This window comes from Crassostrea angulata, chromosome 10 (assembly GCF_025612915.1).
Source record: "Crassostrea angulata isolate pt1a10 chromosome 10, ASM2561291v2, whole genome shotgun sequence".
NCBI classification, from domain to species: Eukaryota; Metazoa; Mollusca; class Bivalvia; order Ostreida; family Ostreidae; genus Magallana; species Magallana angulata.
Genome location: NC_069120.1, coordinates 42,126,442 through 42,146,357, shown reverse-complemented (window position 1 = coordinate 42,146,357; position 19,916 = coordinate 42,126,442). Strand labels below are relative to the sequence as shown.

The 19,916-nt window shown below is 33.7% G+C and overlaps 3 protein-coding genes across 4 annotated transcripts; 1 reads left to right on the top strand and 2 right to left on the bottom strand.

Moving 5' to 3' along the window:
* Positions 1-689: 689 nt before the first annotated feature.
* Positions 690-3,167, bottom strand: LOC128167513 (uncharacterized). Its single transcript, XM_052833271.1, has one exon. It carries the CDS (start codon positions 3,143-3,145, stop codon positions 1,142-1,144), a length of 2,004 nt encoding a protein of 667 aa, XP_052689231.1. The 5' UTR covers positions 3,146-3,167; the 3' UTR covers positions 690-1,141.
* Positions 3,168-9,178: 6,011 nt separating this feature from the next.
* On the bottom strand, positions 9,179-19,808 carry LOC128167492 (probable E3 ubiquitin-protein ligase MID2). The gene is made up of 2 exons (XM_052833248.1): positions 17,941-19,808; positions 9,179-9,347 (listed from the first exon to the last, which is right to left on the bottom strand). The coding sequence occupies exons 1-2, from the start codon at positions 19,806-19,808 to the stop codon at positions 9,194-9,196; spliced, it is 2,022 nt and encodes a 673-aa protein (XP_052689208.1). The 3' UTR covers positions 9,179-9,193.
* Positions 10,431-16,002, top strand: LOC128167490 (uncharacterized). 2 transcript variants are annotated; one of them, XM_052833247.1, is made up of 6 exons: positions 10,431-10,566; positions 11,797-11,894; positions 12,142-12,277; positions 12,751-13,188; positions 13,276-13,451; positions 13,729-16,002. In XM_052833247.1, the coding sequence occupies exons 4-6, from the start codon at positions 12,864-12,866 to the stop codon at positions 14,869-14,871; spliced, it is 1,644 nt and encodes a 547-aa protein (XP_052689207.1). In that variant the 5' UTR covers positions 10,431-10,566; positions 11,797-11,894; positions 12,142-12,277; positions 12,751-12,863; the 3' UTR covers positions 14,872-16,002. The 2 variants fall into 2 exon arrangements, with proteins under 2 accessions (XP_052689207.1, XP_052689206.1); XM_052833246.1 differs by having other exon boundaries at positions 10,492-10,566; positions 11,831-11,894.
* Positions 19,809-19,916: the final 108 nt, after the last annotated feature.

The following is a 19,916-nucleotide window of genomic DNA, read 5'->3' as shown; positions in this document are numbered from 1 at the left end:
GATCTAATAATGATTAGACTTTTCTTTCTTAATAATTTTTTGTCACCTACCTAACGTATGCATATATGATTGGATCAATATGACAATAAATTTAGCATGGAACTTGCATATGTATTTACTAAGCAAAAAAAAAAAATCATCAAAACAAAACTAATCAGCCAAAGAGTCACCGTTAACACCGATACTGAGTACTTCCTACATGATCCAGTACATGTGCTTGATCCACCTCTAAATGTATCGCGGGAAATTAAAACGCGAGATCTTTGTGACGTCATAGTTAACATTCTTTTGCGCTCGACAGTTTTCGTAAATTGTCGGACAAATTCGGAGAAGGAAATGACGTCATATGTCAACAAAAGTTCAGTTTTTTTACGTAAGCTTATGTGTTGTTTACTGTAATGTTTTTAGAAGGAATTTTTTTATTGTTAAATGAAAATGATGTATGCGATGTAGAGGTAAGAATTTTCCGTAGAAACACTTTCTGTTCCACCATGTTGCTATGCACCGCAAAGGATCACTGGGATAGTAGAACATTTTCACGTTGGCCTCATAAAATTTTCTTTGAACAATGTGCAGATTTCAACTCGAATTTCCTCCGTTCGTACACGTTGTCTATGGAGCTCGCTACGCGAGCGGCGCTTCGCGCCGCCTCGCTGCGCTCGCTATTAAAAAATGAATATAGTTAATTGTGCATTTGCAAACTTGTATTATAATATACTTGAATGGATTTCATTGGGGAAAAATCAAAATTGTTTTTTACGACCGAACCGAAGGGCATTTGTGCTATCTTATCCCATCATCTTCTTAATTGCAAAAATGTCTTAGGATAATCGAAAGATGTGCATAAGCAAAATCAAATTTGATACGAATCGTACCGACCAGTTCCTCGCATACCTGTATTCTATTTTTACATTGTGACATAGAAGTTCGGTCCAAGTTGGATATAAGTTTAAGAAGTTTTGTGCATATAAGGTGAGTTATACACCTTATAGTAGTACACTATACAGAATAAAAAGTTGTTAAAAACATTTTAATTTTATTAAATTAAAATTTTCAAAAATCATATGGTTTGCCATTTTTATTGACATTTTTACCGTAATAAAAAAATATATGCAAGCATCTTACAAGCATAATAAAGATTCTACAAGACTTGGTAAACACAACATTTGTCATTATAGTCAAAAACCATTATTTTCTCGCCTGTCGGGTGAAGAACGACATTGTATGAGTCACTAATGCCGTCCAGTTCTATGTCTCTGCTTCGTCTTTCTCCACATCTGATCTGTTTTAGTTTACTTGTTCTAGTACATAGAAGTATGTTGTCGTGCAAATCAAATGTCAGTCCGCGAATATTGCCTAGTAATTTATCACTCTGGAATATAGTGGTATTGTTTCGATCTGCAACCACAACACGGTTATTTTTAGAAAAGCAGTGGTAATCGGACTTCGAAGACGAAGAAAGAAACGGGACCTCAAACAATGTATTTCTTAACGTTGCTTTGTATTCAACATTGAAATCCCGAGAACAAATAAATACATTATCGTTATTTGCTGAGAAAATAGTGGCCAGTCCACATGAAATTGATAGCATGGGTTCATTTAATTGTATTGTCTGCAGTTTTAAAAATTTGGCACCGTTCTCGATATCAATCCAATAAAGGACGACAAAGTTTTCGAAAGACACGAAGATCTCACTCAAGCTCTCGTTTTCCCTAGAGTGGCACAGACCGGACGGTTTGCTCGGACATTCTTCAGTGTGAATACATTTTCCCTTACAGTCGCGGATATCGAAAAGTTTGAGTGACGATGAATTTTTAAACGGTAAAATAATTATTGTGTCATGGATGAATAAACCATAATAAACAAACGCTGACAAAGTTATATCGGATACTAATTTGAGGTTTATTTTCATCCAGTCCTTTTGTGAATTTTCATGCTTTTTTTGCACAATATCTTTGCCGACGAATTTTTGGACTGTTTGTAGAATAGCCTGAATCGTTCCAGAGGGAGTTTTTGACAATTTCACATCTTCAAACTTCTTTCTATTTAAAAGTTGTTTCAGAAAATTAGAGTCTGGTTTGGTGTACTGTTCAGGAAAGTTCCAAATATCCAAAGATATTAAACGATTAATGTGGTCAACGATTCGTGCGATCTGATTCTGTTTGGTGATAAACAGTTGTTTTGGGGAACCACTTTCAAGAATTGACTGTAAAAGAATTTTGGTTTCACGTACTGTGGTTGAAAATCGTTTCAATTCATCAGAAGCAGTTTCCAATATCCCGACCGAATCTGCATGGGTTTGTTCAAATACTTTAATCCAACCTGAATGAGCATTGTTAATTAATGTCGTAATCTCATGGATTGCTTTTTCTGTGTCCGTACAGATTTCTTGTTTCATTACAGAAAGGTCTACAATTTTTGTCTTATTTTGTTCCTGCATATTCTCAATACATTTCTCCAACTCAGAGAATGATGAAATTATTTTATGTACATCATGCTGTTCTGTTTCTATTCCGATGTCAGCTAAAGCTTCTACCTTTGCACACAATCTGTGATGTTTGACAAGGCAAATACAACAACAAAGCTTTTGGTGTTGGTGACAAAACGCATCAATTATCTTTCCTTGGTGTTCTGAACAGAACTCTTCAACTTCAACATCATTTTCACAAACTTTAGTATCAGTCATGTTAACGATTTTATGGTTTTGAAGAATTGGTACGAATTCGTGCAAAGCCTTACATTCGTCGCAGATGGTTGCTCTGCATGGTTTACACCAATATTTAGCAGGAACACTTTTCTCCTTTTGCTCGCAAAACTTGCACAATTGCTTGTTGGCAATTTTTGTATTAGGCCAAATGCTTACAATGAGTTTATTTTGGGGTAAAAAAGTTGCCCACTCTTCGTCTGTAATGTCCTTCCTCGGAGCATCAATGCGCTTTCGACATACCGGACAATCAATTGATTTTGAATCCATGCTGTCTAGACATTTTGCAGTGCTCGATATATACGTTTGAATACACGATTCACAGAAAGTATGAAGACATAGCAGATACTTTGGATTTCTTACCTCTTCCAGACATATTGGACAGCGGAAGGTGTCACCTGACGAACAAGTTGTGAGAGGTTTGTTCCCAGAAGTGGCCATTTTAGAAAGAAAATCTCGTTCAAATCATTCAAATGTAGAGCAACTTTCGTTTTAAAAAAGTATGGAACACTATAAATACCAAAAATTGCAAGTGTGTTAGTGACGCGGGGTTGAAATCATACATCGTAAGCACCATATTCATAATTTATACTTTATGTGAATCAGTAGAAAGATCTATTTATGGACATTCTTTATGCCTTCATGCAAACACAGCGCAGTGTGAAAGAAGTATGTGGCGTTTTTCTCATTATTTCTATGAAGACAATCGTGTGCATTTATTACATACTTAGTATATGTATCTGTTGCTTAAAATATTTAGATATAAAATTTGTAAAAATGATAATTAGCAGCATAGAATCTTGTGTTTTCATTCAACAAATTGTAGAAAATACAACTTATAGCATTGTGAATTCTTGGCAAAAGATATTTCAGTATTTGTTTGCATAAGCATCTTATCATAGCCATCTTTTAAAAAAGATACAAATAGCGCACTGTTTACTGAATGGATGACTTCATTGGTGATTAGGGATATTGAAGGTTGAGACATATACTATACATGTACATCTAGAGTAGAAAATTTATTTTCAAATATGCAATGTTAAATACATAAGTTCGATAAAATATATAGTTACGTAAGTAAATGACGGAGTTACTTGTAATTAGATAGTTAAAAGATTTTGTGTATTTAATTTTAGTTCAAAATCCTGAATTTTTATATGAAGTCAAGTTCATACGGTAAAACCAATCCTTGATCAGGGAAAGCTAATAGCACATGTACTAAGTACCATATAACAATTTAATTTTTATTGCGCATGCTTTTGCTAATGCATGCCAATACCGTAAATTTACACCTTTTAAGAAATTTTTTTGACATCATTTATGAAATTGAACACAGTTAACAAAATAAAGATAAAATAGTAGGAGTTTTGAAAGTGAACATTATTTTTTAACAAATTTTCCAATGCTTGCTAGGTTGGCGCTGTTATTGTGATTTTATGACGTTAATATGATAAAATGAGGAAAATGTATATTGTAGTATTTTATAATTTGCTTCGAAGTGCTGAAAACTGAAACTTCTTATACATTACTATAATTATTACATACACAAGTGTTATGTGATTGCCCCTAAAAATAACCAGACAGTAGATTAAAAAAAAAAATCGCAGGTGCACTAAAGTCGTTGTATATTACACATGATTTATTTACAATACAAAACAAAAGTATGAAGATTCGGAATAGTACTGCCGCTGTCCGGGACCATCGAAAGATAAGGGGTCACGTGACCTATAACTTATGACCAATGGACAGTGATAATTGCATAACTGTTGCATAATCTTAAAAACAATAACATAAAGACGTAGAGGGGCTTAGTATATCAAGAGAATTGTATGAAATAAACTACGCTTAAAATTTTAAAACTAAAATAGTTTAAGCTACAATTAAACAGGTCGGGTACACTACCTTATATGGATAGCATTATTTAACACGTGACAGTATTTTTGGCAAACAGATTCTCCAATCCAGTGAATGAGTTGCAATGCATGACGGTCTATAACGTGTTTACGATTCAACAAACGCACGTGGTATTTGTCTGTTTTATACACAATATTTAATTGCTTGCCGGAATGTTTGTACATCTTGATTTTTACTTTAGAAGGTAAAAAATTAAAGATTACGTACCATTAACTTTGTTCCATGCTCACATTAAAAAATACTGTTGTTTTAGTTGATTAATTGTTGCTTCAAAAATGATCAGTATCAAACGACTGACAAACATACGCGTACAAGTACAAACATATTTTGATAAGAAAAAAACATCACATTTGTGTATTGGTCATTGGCGGATCCAGAGGGGGTATTCCGGGGGTCGGCCCCCCCCCCCTTTCTCTGGGACATATGAATTTTTTGAAAACGTTTAATGCCTATTTAAAGACAATTTTTCCCATTTATAATAGAAATACTGTAATTATTTCAAATAAATGCTTTTAAAATTGCTTATTTAAAGAATTTCGTAATACGTTCCATAATTTTGTTCTTATTTGAAAAAACCCTATCGATTTTTATCAAAATAAAGTACACTGTACTCCCCTTCAACATCCGGTGTTTACTACACTGAGTAAACATGTGGAAAATTAAAGAAAAAATACATGAAATTAAGCAGTATCGCTCAAAACGCAGATTTATAATAACATCTACAATGTATTTTTTACTCTATTTAAAAAAAAATGATTATAGTTCATACAGTTTTGAACTGACATGCCATCGAGTAAAACGACGTTCAAGTACAAGTACACGCATTCGTTTTACTCAAGTTTAAAAGTATTGTTTAATTAACTAACTAAAGTAATTATAAGAGATGAGTTTTACTTCGTTTCATACGAAAAATATACAAAGGAAATTACAAGACCCGCTTATGCGGGTTATATACTTATAATATACTTATATGCTATTTTTCTGGAATGCTAGCTACCTTCATACACACATGAAACACAAAAAAAGGCTTTTTTTGTTTTGTTTCCAAGAATCGGAAATTCTGTTACAAAAATACCGCGTAAAGGGTTTATATGTTAACCACTATGAAAATGCCCAATTTTTCAAAACTTTTCTAAATATGATCGCATCTGTACTAGTGCCGGATGATGTAGCGCACCCATTTAAGAGGTCACATCAAGTTCCCTGGGACGACAATTGCTTTTACCATTGTATTACACACGTACCATCTATTCAGCAGATAAATTATCCCCGTTCGTTTGTCATATCCTATCATTTAGACCTTTATTTAAGAAGGCAATCGATAGAAATCAAAATCGATATATAGTTCAGAATAGCTTAAAAAACATCAAAGACATAAAGAATTACCAAAATATCCATTTTCATAATAGTTTGTCGTAATTAGTCTGAGTTATATTTTGTTTCTTAGTGTTTCTTTTCTATCAAGCATAGACGCACTTTCTCATTGCTTGAGACATGGGTTTCTTGAGGCTAGATATTATGTAAATCTTCCTTACCTAAACCAAAACACTCAATAATGCTGTTGAAATAGATGTAAAATAGATAGTGATGAGATAAATGTTTATTAAATACGGTTGTATTTGCACGAGAATGTTCAAAACGTCCTTGTTTATTGACAAATGATGAATTTTGCAAATATTGGTTTTTATCAAATGGAACCCCCCCTTTTCCAAATTGCTGGATCCGCCTCTGTTGGTGACTTTATCATTGTGCACTAGAAATAAATACGGTAACTGTACATTTTTTAACATACGTGAATACTAGTAGCCACGGTAGTAGAAATGCACAAATATACAAACGTGGAAACACAAGCTATATGCAGCATAAAGTATTTTGTCCGTTAAGCATTCTGATGAATGTCCCTGAAGAAAATATCAACGCGTGGTTCTACTAATGTTGACCCAAATATGGGGTATCACGTGAAAAAAAATAGTACTCACTGCTTTTAATTCAATAGGACGTACCTCTCTTTTGAACATTGACAATGGGGTATTTAAATAGGTTGATATAAGTCCTCATATGCAATATTTTTTTAATGTGAGCATAGAAATTGAAGTTCAGACATAATTGTCCATATTACTTTCATAAATTCTGAAAAATCATTCAAAATGAGTTTCCAAAGGACAATTCAAAATGGTATATATTTTCCATACGCTTTGTATACACTGAAACTTGTAGTAGCCCACAATGCCTTGCAACTCATTCACCTGATTGGTTTGTCGATAAAAGTAAACAGGTGCCTAATTTGGTATGCAAATTTATGCCGACGTCACAAAATATAGTGGTCTCGACCTGTTAAAAATAAAGAGTTTTTCTATTGTAGTTTTTACGCAAAAAACGAAAGGCCCTCCATTAATTTAGACTCCTTAAAAAATAACAGATTGTTAGTCTTAAAACGAGATTTTTCGAAATTTTTTATGAAAAATCGTCGGCACTGTTCGTTTATAATACGAAGTGGGTGTAAATATTAATACAATAAGAAAAAGATAAGTACATATATATATATATATATATATATATATATATATATATATATATATATATATATATATATATATATATATATATATATATATATATATATATATATATATATATATATATATATATATATATATATAACACTTAATCCTGGGGCGGGTGGGCTGTAGTTCCTCTTAAATATTTGTATATGTTAATTTTCTCGATGATTATTAACAAAGTCTCCTTTTTTTTTTGAAGGGGTGGGGGTGGGGTAGGGTCAGTTTGTTAAAAATTCCTTTCTCTATTAAAATTTCTAATTCGGAACAAAAGGGGGGATTGGTTTAATACTTAATACCTAAAATCCAACTAATCTACATGTTAATCTCGTTCAACCAGACGCTCGGCTGTCTCCGTAAATCTCTGCTCGTCGGGGATTTACGGAGACAACCGAGCGTCTGGTTGAACGAGACTAATCTACATGTACATGAATAAAAATGGCTATCTGGTCTAAATGCTCAAATTAATACACGCATTTTACATAAAATAATTAGTTAACATTTTATACACGATTGGCTTGGAAGTTCTGTAAATAAAATTCATATTTACCTTTAGTACAGGTACTTTAATGTTATTAACTGGGTATTCTGAGGACGGAGTTTTGATGGATATGTGGGATTTTAGCTGATGATCAAACAGAACAAGGCGCTGAGGGAGCCCTGGTATTTGACCCCTCACCATACCAGACACATAAACCATGACGTCGAACTCCTTATACATGCAAGTAATAATATGTTGTTTCAATATGTCTAATTCGGGTTCATTTGCGAATCTATAAATATCATATCAAAATAAGAAATTTGTACAAATTACATGTAAGCATCTTTAAGCAATATATAGTAGATGTAACGAGATAAAACACTCTTTAAATATACATCAAACAGAAAACTAGGTGCCAGCAAAAATCGGGCATTGGAATAAATACGCCCTTTTGATTTGTTGGAAAGTATGCATGTTGATCGGCTACCTATGGATTATCCAAGTATTCCTAAGAATTACAATGTTTCCAGCGACTACGTACATTGTTTACATGCATGCGTACAATGTACATCCATATTCTTTCATATTTTTCCAAATGAAATAAATTGCATTCGTTCATTATGTTTCCATGTACATAACTTAAAGTTAATGCAAAATTTAAGTAATACAACCTGTCAATGATACTACTCAAATGGCAGATTACTAGTATATCATTTAACATTCAAATTAAATTTCTTTATATCAGCAATATATTGAATATTGCTCTAACCCGGATTCATATGACCCTTGCCTACCACTTTCAATTAAAATAAAATTTAAATTCCCATATACCTCAAGTTTATTAAATAAACCTAAGGAAAACCAAATGTACATAGGAGATGCCAATTTTCTTTATACAATGAAATGCTTTCTTTGTGCATTGCCTGGGAATAACGGTTGGAAACTACAGAATAATACACAGCCGTGTAAGCAAATGCTTTCCTGAAACATTATCGATAGGTATGTTACACAGATGAAATTGACCTTTGCCACTTCATCATATTTGGTCATGTCATGCTGTTTACATATTACTTTTATCTAGTTTTAAACGGATATATATCCAGTGTGAAAAGCTTAATAATGCTTTTACCGCTGTATGAAAACACGTGGATTTTCTGAGGAATTTAGGGAATGACTACCCAATATTGATGCTGCTATATTTGTTAAAGTCCATACATCTAAAAAGAAAAAAAAACTACCTAGTTAAAAAAAAAGACGCGGTGCTCAAGTAAAATATAAGCTTTTATTCTTAAATATTTGTCATAAAAGACTGAAAATTGGAAATTCAGCATTCAAAAGCATTAACAAATCAATGATTTATTTGATATTGATAATATATATTGTTCACATTCGAAATAGCTATAGCTTGTTCACGTAACCAGTTTCCTCGTTACCCAGTGGACCTTGATGTGAATTGGTTTCTTGCAGCAGTATTCAAATCGTAATTATACTCTCTATGTCCGTCACTCCTTTCACATTTATGATCGATGAAATTGTCTACATTATTTGGTAAACACAACATTTTTTACCGAAGTCCAAAACTAACATCTTCTCGCCTGTAGGGTGGAGGGCGACATTGTACGCTGCACTAATGCCGTCCAGTTCTATTTCTCTACTTTCGCTTCCTCCAAATTTGATCTGCTTTATCAATCTCTCACCAGAGGGCGCGTTCCGCAAGCTTCACTAACACCTCTGTTATCGTCTAAAAAATAGTCCGGCTTATCACGTGAATATCACATTGTTTTGCTGGGAACAAAATGGCGGCCTCGACGCCAACTAAGAGTGTGGCTATTGACTGTTTTTTGTGTTTTACAAAAAATGCGACTTGTTTTAAACTTTCTGGAAGAAAAGCGATAAAAGAAAACTTTCAGGAAAAGTTGAACAACGTAATTGGACAGACATATCAGCATGAACTAATGCGCAGAGATGCAATGGTTTGTAGGAATTGTTATTCTCGTGTTATCAGTGTTAATGATTTCATTGAGAAATGTAAACATTCAACACAGTCTTTTTTAAACGTATCCGTGTGTAAACGAGGTGCTCTCTCTCCTTTGACACCTCGTTCTGCGTCAAACATTCAACTTCCTGTATTGCCTAAATCGAGGAAAATGTTGAAACTTGATTCTGTTACTGTTGATTGTGTCAGTGCTGTGAATCCCAGCGTTTCCCCAGTCATTGAACATGATTATGTGTCCAAGCCTCTATCCCAGACTGAGACGGAGACGGAGAATAATGTAGTTCTTGATGTCATCTCTGACGTTTTCAAGGAAATGAAAGAGAAAAATGAGGAGGCAATGCTAGACTTGAGAAGCCAGTGTCAGAGTTTGACATCAAGAACTGCAGTATTTTCATCAGTGTTGCAGAAATACAGAGGAATTACAGATTTGTTAGACAACACGGAACATTTTCTGCAAGACATCATTTTGGAAATGAGGAAAAGGTAAAATTAAGACAGAAATAGTATAATATTATACATAAACTGACACTTAATATAAAAACCATTTATTTATTTGAAGAAAATTCTCAGTTTTCTTTCTTTGGTTCAGTTAAGGATTATTCAGTTGATAAAAAAATCACACCAGTATTTATAGTAACTAAATATCTACATTACAGATTTATTGTAAAGATCTCTATTATATTTACTTGATTAAGGCTGTAAGTAACACAATTATCATTATTATTGTAGAGTTCCGTTGTTACTGGAGGTACTCTGTTGTGCTGCCATTCCTGCAAATGGAAAAGTGGCCCCATCTTTGATTCCCATCCTTGCAGCTTCCTACGCCATATTAATGAAACACAGGTTTCATAACCTCTCAGCATTTCAGAGGCTTACTACTGCCATTGCCATCAAAGGAGGACTAGATGATAGGGTATCTACCATTTATTGAAATGTAACTTAAGTTGGCTCTGCATGGGCATTTCAAGTTCATAATTAATTATTTTCCAATTGTTAAATACTAACATTCATTTAAATTTATTGTTATTGGCTTGCTTATCTCTCAATTTATATTTTGTCTACAAATAAGCTTTTTGATTGGTTTTATACTAGTAATTTATTCAAATTTATGCTCATAAGACATTACATTTATGAATTCTATTAATTTTTTCAACCTTACAGTGAAACATATTTAGTTTACGGTAATTAAAATTAGCCCTTAAATTCCTATCAAATTATATGTCAATATTTTGCATTAACAGAATGAAATAATTAGAAATCTACAGTGGCTTATTTTAATTTGATTTAATTAATACACTGAACAATATTGAGAGATGTACAGAATTTGCATTATTTGAAATTTTGATCATTTATGCTTTATAATTTTATATATATATATAGATATATAAATTTATCACATGTTTGTAGCCTTGGATATCATCCATTACATATTTTTTTCATATTCCAAGTGTCCTTACGTGGCACGACGCCATAATATAACACAACACATTGAACACAACAATATGTGTGTCATTAGTTTGTTTAAAAATATGTCAAGAGCAGAATTACTTATAATTATTACATATTATACACATTTTTGTAAACTTGTTTTTGGAAAAAATTTAAATACACTTAAAATAATTTTTTGTTTGTTTTGTAAGGAACTTTTTCCTCTTTCCAACATGAAATGTAAGAAAATAAGAAATTTACAAAAACATGTGATAAAAAGAATCTTTCATGATTTGTAGTGGTATACGATTTGTATTCAATGAGTTTTGTGGGTTTTTTTTATCCCTTTGCGAAGGCTCAGGGGAAAAAAACCACACAACTTAATGAATACAAATCATTATGATATAGTATCATACCACACATTAGATCCTATATTTATATATATATATACACATATAATATACATATAATATACATGTGACATTTTTCTTGTTTACTTTTTTTTTGTATCAAAGTTTCATTCAACATATAATATTAAAGTGTACTGAAGTTAGGTATGATATGCATGTAATAAATTACTGCATCTATTTATTAAACAATATATACCGGTCACACACTAACACTTGTTTCTGAAAAAGAGATGAAACAAGTTGAATGAAGTGAAATGAATAAATTTTATTCATGTCTATTTGTTTTATCTCCGTTTGATTTTTAGATTTGTTCAGTTTTGTTGCCTGTTGTTCTTTTAGAACTGTTTCTTGGGAAAGCTCGAGTTGATTTGTTTTACCGTTCAGAATTCTTGTGGACTGTACGGTAAGAAATGTGAAATATATTTTTTGTTTCAAATTAATTATTTCAAGGTTACTTATAATTATATTTATATTGACTTTTCCAATTTATTGGTAATTTATAAAGAAAATGTAGGGTGATAATTCTAATGTAAAAATATATACCGGTAGTAATTTCCAAACATAATTTTAAAATTAAAAAAAAAAATTAAATTTATATCACAATCACTTTCACTTTAGACCATTGAAGATATGCATTCTTTGAATTTTAGGCACAGACAAGGTTGAACCATCTTGGACTGACATTATCAACTTCAAATAGAATAAGGTTCCAAGAAAGTGTGCACGACTGTTCTTTGAAGCTGATTACAGAGAGTCTAAAATCAAATCCACTAGTCAAGATAACAGGTTATTAATATTTATTGATAACTTTTAAAATACCTTATTTATAACATGCATTAAGTTAAAAATTGAGATTTGTAATTTTCAAAACATTCAAGATTAGGAGGTTAAAAATTATTTTGCAACATCTATGATTGACCATGATCAAATATTTTTCTTTTAACTCAGAATTGTAGCTGATTGCTTCCTCATTTTAAAAACAATGAAAGAGGTCAATGAAGATATCTGCTCTAGGTTATTTAAAAAGGATTATAGAAAGCTTGTTGATCATTGTTAATGAATAAAAAAAAAACAACCTTTGTTGATAATGGATTTGAAATACATTTTGAAAGTATGCTTATTATAAGGACATGGTTGGTATGTTGTTTTTGTGTATGTGTGGATGATCATCCCCTTTCATGGCTGCTGTGTTTCTTTAATAACAATAATGACAGCATGTGGCAGAATTTTGAATATGGGACATTTTTTTTTTTTGGTAGGTGATAACCTTGATATATATGTGAAAACCTCAAAACTTACATCAGAAAAAAGAAACCAAGACCTTCATCTGTTTACATCGAATGTAATATTCAGCCGAATTGCAACCACAGACATGTCGAACATAAAGCCAAATGTTGAAGCAAACAAGCTCACAGCTGATGATGTGCTGTTGACATCAGGAAGTCTGAAACAAGAGAGACTTGCATATGCATATAGCGTTTTACTGGCAAGAATCCTGTGTAAGCTGCCTGCATTCCAGAGCTACAAGAAACTTATTCCTGAGCATTTGCCCCATGAGTATTCTAAGAAGATGGAAGCCAAGTCTTTGGTGTACCCACTTCCTATCCAGTTTAGGAATGAAGCCAAACACGAGGACTGCCTGTGTATAATGGACACATATGAAGACCAGCTGATCAAAATGTTCACAGAAGCTTTTGGTAAGTGTTAAGACTAACAACTGCAGATAGTGTTTACATTTACATATAAATAGCAGATGTTTTTATGCATCTTTTAATTATCAACAGGTAACACAGATGTCTTGAGGAAGTTTGGTGTACCAGTTGGTGGCGACCAGCTGACCAGAGTCAGACTACAGGAAGCAAAGAACATCAGATGTCTCTCTGTTACTCCTGAGAGGAGACTGGATGACCTACATCCTATTGTTTGTGAAATGTGGCACAATAAGCAAGACTTTCTTGAGGTAAACTAAATTGAATTGCAGATAAATTTCAATATGTATACCATGTTAAGTGTACCAGTAACTACAGTATGTTGCAAGTAAGAATGATATCCTTAGATACATGTAATACGCCATTTGGTGAGAGATTTGCAGACTGTAGTGAAGATACGTGTACCTTAATTTTTCTTGTATGCAAAATATGATTTAAATATTCAAAAATATAAATTATTTGGCATTGATTAAAAATCTTACTAGATAATCTCACTATACAGTTTTTTTTTTGTTATCTGTACTTTAGAAATGCTTTAAAGCACTATACAAGACAAGCAATACTCCTCCAACTCTGGCATACTTCAAGACTCTGCTGCAACGCTCCAATGTGAATGGCAAAGTTAAAGGAAGGTTTCAGCCTCATTTTGACCTTTTGATGACAGTTGGTGAGGGAATGATCACAGAGCAGTTCATGGAATTCTTCAACATGGAGGACATGGACAGTAAGCCTCAGCATCGAGACTTTGACGATTTGAGTCATCAACCAAAAGATCAACAGAAATCTTTTCTTTTGGATATCATCCAAAAATTTATGAAATACTTTGGTTATGGATTGTTGGAGACACCACATTTGATACCCAGAAGAAATGAATATCAAGAAAGAGTGGAGAAAAGAAGCACCATACTTGTGAATGGGCAACAGTTCATCATTCAGACATCCGAAGAGAAAACATGCTACAAAGAAGAGGATGAAGTATACAATTACTGCATGCTTCTATGTCACTGGTACCTGCATGTTATTGAAATGCATGACACTGCTAAAGAGGGAGATATCCACAGAGCAGTACTTAACTGCAAGTATGCCATCCCATTTTTTTATTCTCATTCTAAACTAAGTAAATACTTGGTGGAAAATGTCAATTATGTCCTCCAAACAGAACACTTATTATCTCCTCTGCAAAGTTTGCGAGTGCTAGAGGGATCATTTGTTAACACCATTGGTGGGAAGGGTAAATGTGTTGAGAGTGATTTAGTGCAGGAACATTCCGTGTGCAACCAAAAGAGCCTTATAAGAAGTCTTGGCGCTAACAAGACTGAGAAATCCATTTCAAGAGCCACAGCATCAGCAGATGCTATTGCAGAGATTTGTTCCCAAATGGACAACTGCTTGCAAATTAAGCCCAAAAGTGGTCGTCATTCCAAGACGGTTTCCGTGAATGATCAAATTATCGTTAGCAGGGAACTTCGAAAAATTCGCCCATTTCAATACATACCTGGACGAAAGTGTCAAGGATTTTCATCTCTCCATCCAATTCCTGTTACAACTGAAAATGTGCCAAACATGAAAGATTGGGTAAATCACCTTATAAGGAGACTTACTCGTGGACAGGTAGTTCCCGTGGAGGAAGAGGAGGATGAAGAGGAGCAAGATGATTGGGAAGAAGACTAACTTTATTAAGTTTATGATCATTTTTTTCCATTTCGATTTAATAGGGGATTTTCATAAAACACTTTTGGGGGGAATATTCTATCTGAATTTTTATTACGAACTATTTCATTTATTGATAAAGCATGCAGTTTTAATTAATATACATGTATGTACATTTTGACCAATTTTAATTTTTAGTGATTTTTCTTTTCAGTTGGTATTTTATAGCTTGTGTGTCTGTAAAAATAGTCAGTGGTATAATACAGTTATTATGGTATATGCATATAATGCATATAATGTTAAATTAATGTTTGTATATTGATGTTTGTATGTAGTGTGTATACCTTACACTCCCTTGATTAAATCACCTGTGATACACAGATACATGTAATGCATTGTCATCACTGTCAAAGTGATCAAAGAGTTCACAAATATTTGTTTTCTGTTTTATACCATGGATCATATGAACATTTCAGTTCATTGCAGATAATCATTTTTCTTCCTCATCTCTATCATTTGCTTTATATTATTGAAGTTTTCTCTTTTTTCAAAGGTTGAATTATACATCATACAGTCATTTCATAAGCTTGGTTTTTCATATAGAAAGATATTTAGAAGTTTTGGCACCTTTACTAAATTTCTAGCCAACATTAATTTTGGATATGTATGTAATGCTACTGGAAGCTTGAATGGATGTTTTTTTGTGTGTAATGAATTTAGCTGAAATATCATAATTGAATATGTCTGGTATTACATGTACATGTATAATACTTGATGTTTGTCTGGATGGATGGATGTATATTATAATTGTTTGCATGTATATATATTTTTCAATATATGTATAGACAAGTATCAAAAAGCTAAAAAAAAAAATTAAGGAATTAAAGTTCATATTTAATTTGTTCATATGGCATCTTTCTCAGAACACTTTGTACATTGACATTGTGTAATGCAGCATGAACAGCATTCACAACCAGTGATGGTTTTGTCTTTTGTAAAACCAAATGTAGATAAAAGCTGATCTCTTAAACACATGGAGTTATTTTTGCAGTAATTAATAATATTTTCATGGATTCCTGGTAAATTGCGAGCAATGTCCTGATTGTTGTAGTAAAGAACTGCATGTGATTGCTGTCCTCGGCGGCCAGCTCTTCCCACTTCCTAAAAATACTGAGATAAATCTCTTGGAGGACAGGCATGGATAACTTGGGTAACATTACTGGGGTCAAAACCCATGCCCGATATAGAGGTGGTTAGCACCAAACGAATTCTCGGGTTTTCTTTTTTTAATTCATTAATTGTTGCATCAATGACTTCATTATCCTGTCCAGTACATAAGGCACTGTATATGGAACTGTAAATATTTTGAATGCCAAATATGCTATTTTAAATAGGTATCTCAGTGCTTCACTCATATAGAATATTGGAATAAAAAGTAATGTCACAGGATACAACTCTCGCTTCTTGTACAGCTCATCACATACTTGATATATTATCTGCTCGTACTGACCAAGAACATCTATACCAGACTGTTTTTGCTTTTTCTCAAGAAATATATTTGGTCTATCTGGTGTTGTTTCTATTATTTCATGTTTCACTAAACACAGATGTTTTGGAATAGTAATCTTTTGTTCTCTAGTGAGAGTACCACTAAGGGCAACAAAAGGAACATCAGGGAAGAAGACTTTGAGGGTTCCTAACCTCTTAAATGCAGTTCTGAATTCTTCTCCCCTTAATTGTGAAACAAACAATAGTATTTTAAATACAATTAAAAGACTGTTAATATTGTTAGATTAATAAGATGATGGTGAGTTGTACATTAAATAACAACAGAATCCAAAAAATAGGTAATAATGAAAAGTCTATTTAGATAATTAAAATTGTCATGACAGCTACAGTACCGATCAGACCAAACCTAACACCAGAGTAAACCCCAACTAAACCCCGGGTTTACTTTTTTGGTTTACTTGGGGTTTACTTTTTTGAAAATTTGGGTCCACTCGGGGTTTACTTTGGGTTTACTTTGAAATTGCTTTTGAGGTCAACTGTATGCACTGAAGTGTGAAGCAGACAAGTATTTTATCTTACCATCTTACTGCCTGCAATTCCTACCCTCTGTATATTCCGAATACACAGTTAGCGTCTGCTTTCAGGGGTATACTTCTGACTGGGTTTACCCTCTGTGTCCACTCTGGGTTTACTCTGGGTCCACTCTAGTAAACCCGAAGTAAACCCAGGGTTTAGTTTGGGTTTATTTTCTGTTAGGTTGGGTCTAATCGGTACTGTACATTACATGTATTTATTGTGAAATGAATTGCATACCATTTTTCTATTATGTGGCATTCATCTATCACAACGCCAACTACGTTTTTCTTAAAAGCAGGGTCGATTAATAGAGAGTACCCTTTCTTAGTGTTAAGAAGGGCCTCTGGGTGACACAATAATACGGAATATCGGCCATGTATAACATTATCTAGATCAACCCCCGTCGAGTCCAATTCAAATGATCCCATATCTTCATCATCCGTAGTCTCCTCAACTTTCGAACAGATGTTTAGTCTACACGCAGAAATGCCATGTTTTTTCAAGTCTTCCATCTGGTCTTTATGAATAATATTTAAAGGGGACACTACTATCACAACGGGGGATATTCTGTGGGTTGCTAGGGCCTGCGGTAAAAGATGGTATATTAGGCTTTTTCCAAAACCCACGGGTAAGTTTACTAACAAATCACCTTTTTCTTTCATTAAAAACAATAGAGCCTGTTCTTGTTCTTTTCGTAGCTTAATATCGGGATCGTATGCAGCAACTATGTCTTTTAACTTTGCCTCCATGTTCAGAAGTGAAAGTGAAAGTAAATACCGAATCAAAACAAAATAGTCCATTAATTTTTTGAGGTTTAATAAATATATACCACGTTTAAGATGCAAAAAATGTTCATCAAATCTACATTCTTATTTTTACTTTTCAAAATTAACAAAGTTAGTGAATAAAATAAAATACTTTAGTTTTTACAAGATTCTTGTAATTTAGACGATAACAGAGGTGTTGAAGCACAGCGTAATACGCCCTCTGGTGAGAGATTGCTGCTTTATCTTATTTTTTTTATTACAAATAAATATGTTGTCATGCAAATCAAAAGTCATTCCGCGAAGCTCTCCTTGAATTTTTTCAGTCTGAAAAACATTTCTTTTATTTCGATCCGAAACGACCACGCGTCCATCTGCCGTGAAACAATGAAAATCAGACTCCGACGACGAAGCTAAAAGCGGGACATCGGCGGTGCCCCTCTTATACGGTGTTTCATGTTCTATGGTGAAATCCTGAGAACAAATAAATGCTTTTGAGTTATTTGCAGAGAACATGGTGGTCATTCCACATGAAATTGCTAGCATGGGTTTATTTAACTGTATTGTTCGGAGTTTTGTAAATGTAACCTTGTCTCTAATATCAATCAAATAAAGTACGACATTGTTTTGGAAAGACACGTAGACCTCATTCAAGCTCTCGTTTACCCTGGAGTGGCACAGGCCATACGGCGTGTACTGGCACTCTTCAGTGTGAACACATTTTCCAATAGGCTCACTGATATCGAAAATGTTTAGCGATGGAGGCATTTGCGATAGAAAAAGAATTTTTGTGTCATGGGTGAATATACCATAAAATGTCCAATTTAACAACTCAGTCACTTGGGATACTAATTTAAAGGTAACTTTCATCCAGTCCTTTTTTGAGGCATCATGTTTTCTTCGCATGATATCGCTGCTAGTAGCTTTTTGAACAGTCTGTAGAATTGTCTCAATCGTTCCAGATGGAGTTTTTGACATTTTTACACCTTCCAGCTTCTTCTTATTAAATAGTTGATCAAGGAAGTTAGAGTCTGGTAGGGTATAGTCTTCAGGAAAAGTCCAAACATCCAAAGATTTCAAACAAGAAATATGATCATTGATTCGAGCAAGCTGATTTTGTTTGGTGACAAACAGTTGTTTGGGAGAACCTTTCTCTAGCATTAACTGCAAAAGTACTTTGGTTTCACATACTGTGGTAGAAAACCGTTTCAATTCGTCAAAAGCAATTTCCAAGTTTCCGATAGAATCTGAGTGTGTCTGATCAAACTGTTTAATCAATGCTGTATGGGCATCGTCAATTAAAGTCTTAAGCTCTGTGATGGCTTTGTCTATTTGCATACAAATTTCTTGTTTCTTTGAATTGAGATGATCTATTTTCTCACGACTTTTTTGCTGCATATTCTTAATACTTTCCTCCAAATCAGAGAATGTCGAAACGATATTTTGGACATGAGTTCTTTCTTGTTCTACTTCCATGTCTGCTATAACCTGTACCCGCTGACACGATATATGGTGACTAGCAAGGCAAATGCAACAACATAACTTCTGGTGATAGTGGCAAAACGCATCAACCACCTTGCCTTTGTGTTCAAGACATAATTCTTCAACCTCAACATCATTTCCATAAGCCTGAGTATCAGCCATGTTGACAATTTTATGATTTTGAAGACTTGGTACGAGGTCATGAAAAGCCTTACATTCGTCGCAGATGGTTTCCATGCACGCTTTACACCAATGTGTAGCAGACACTTTTTTCTCCTTTCGCTCGCAGAACTTACACAGTTCCTTGTCGGGGTTCGAATTCAGCCACATGCTTACAATAAGTTTATTTTGGGGTAAGGAAGATGCCCACTCTTCGTCTGAAATGTCCTTTCTGGGAGCATCGATGCGCTTTCGACATACCGGACAGTTTATTGTCTTTGTATTCAGGCTGTCATGGCACGTTGCAGTGCTCGATATATATGTTTGAATACACGATTCACAAAAAGTATGAAGGCATGACAGGTACTTTGGATTCCTGACCTCTTCCAGACATATTGGACAGCGGAAGGTGTCACCTGACGCCCTGTTGGTAAGAGGTTTGTTCCCAGAGACTGCAGAGGTGGCCATTTTAGAAAAGATTTCGTATAAGAAAGTATGGAGCGTTATAACTACAACATTTAAAATTAAATGTTACGGAGCTACCAATAAGTCTTTAAATATTGGTAGTGTTGTAAC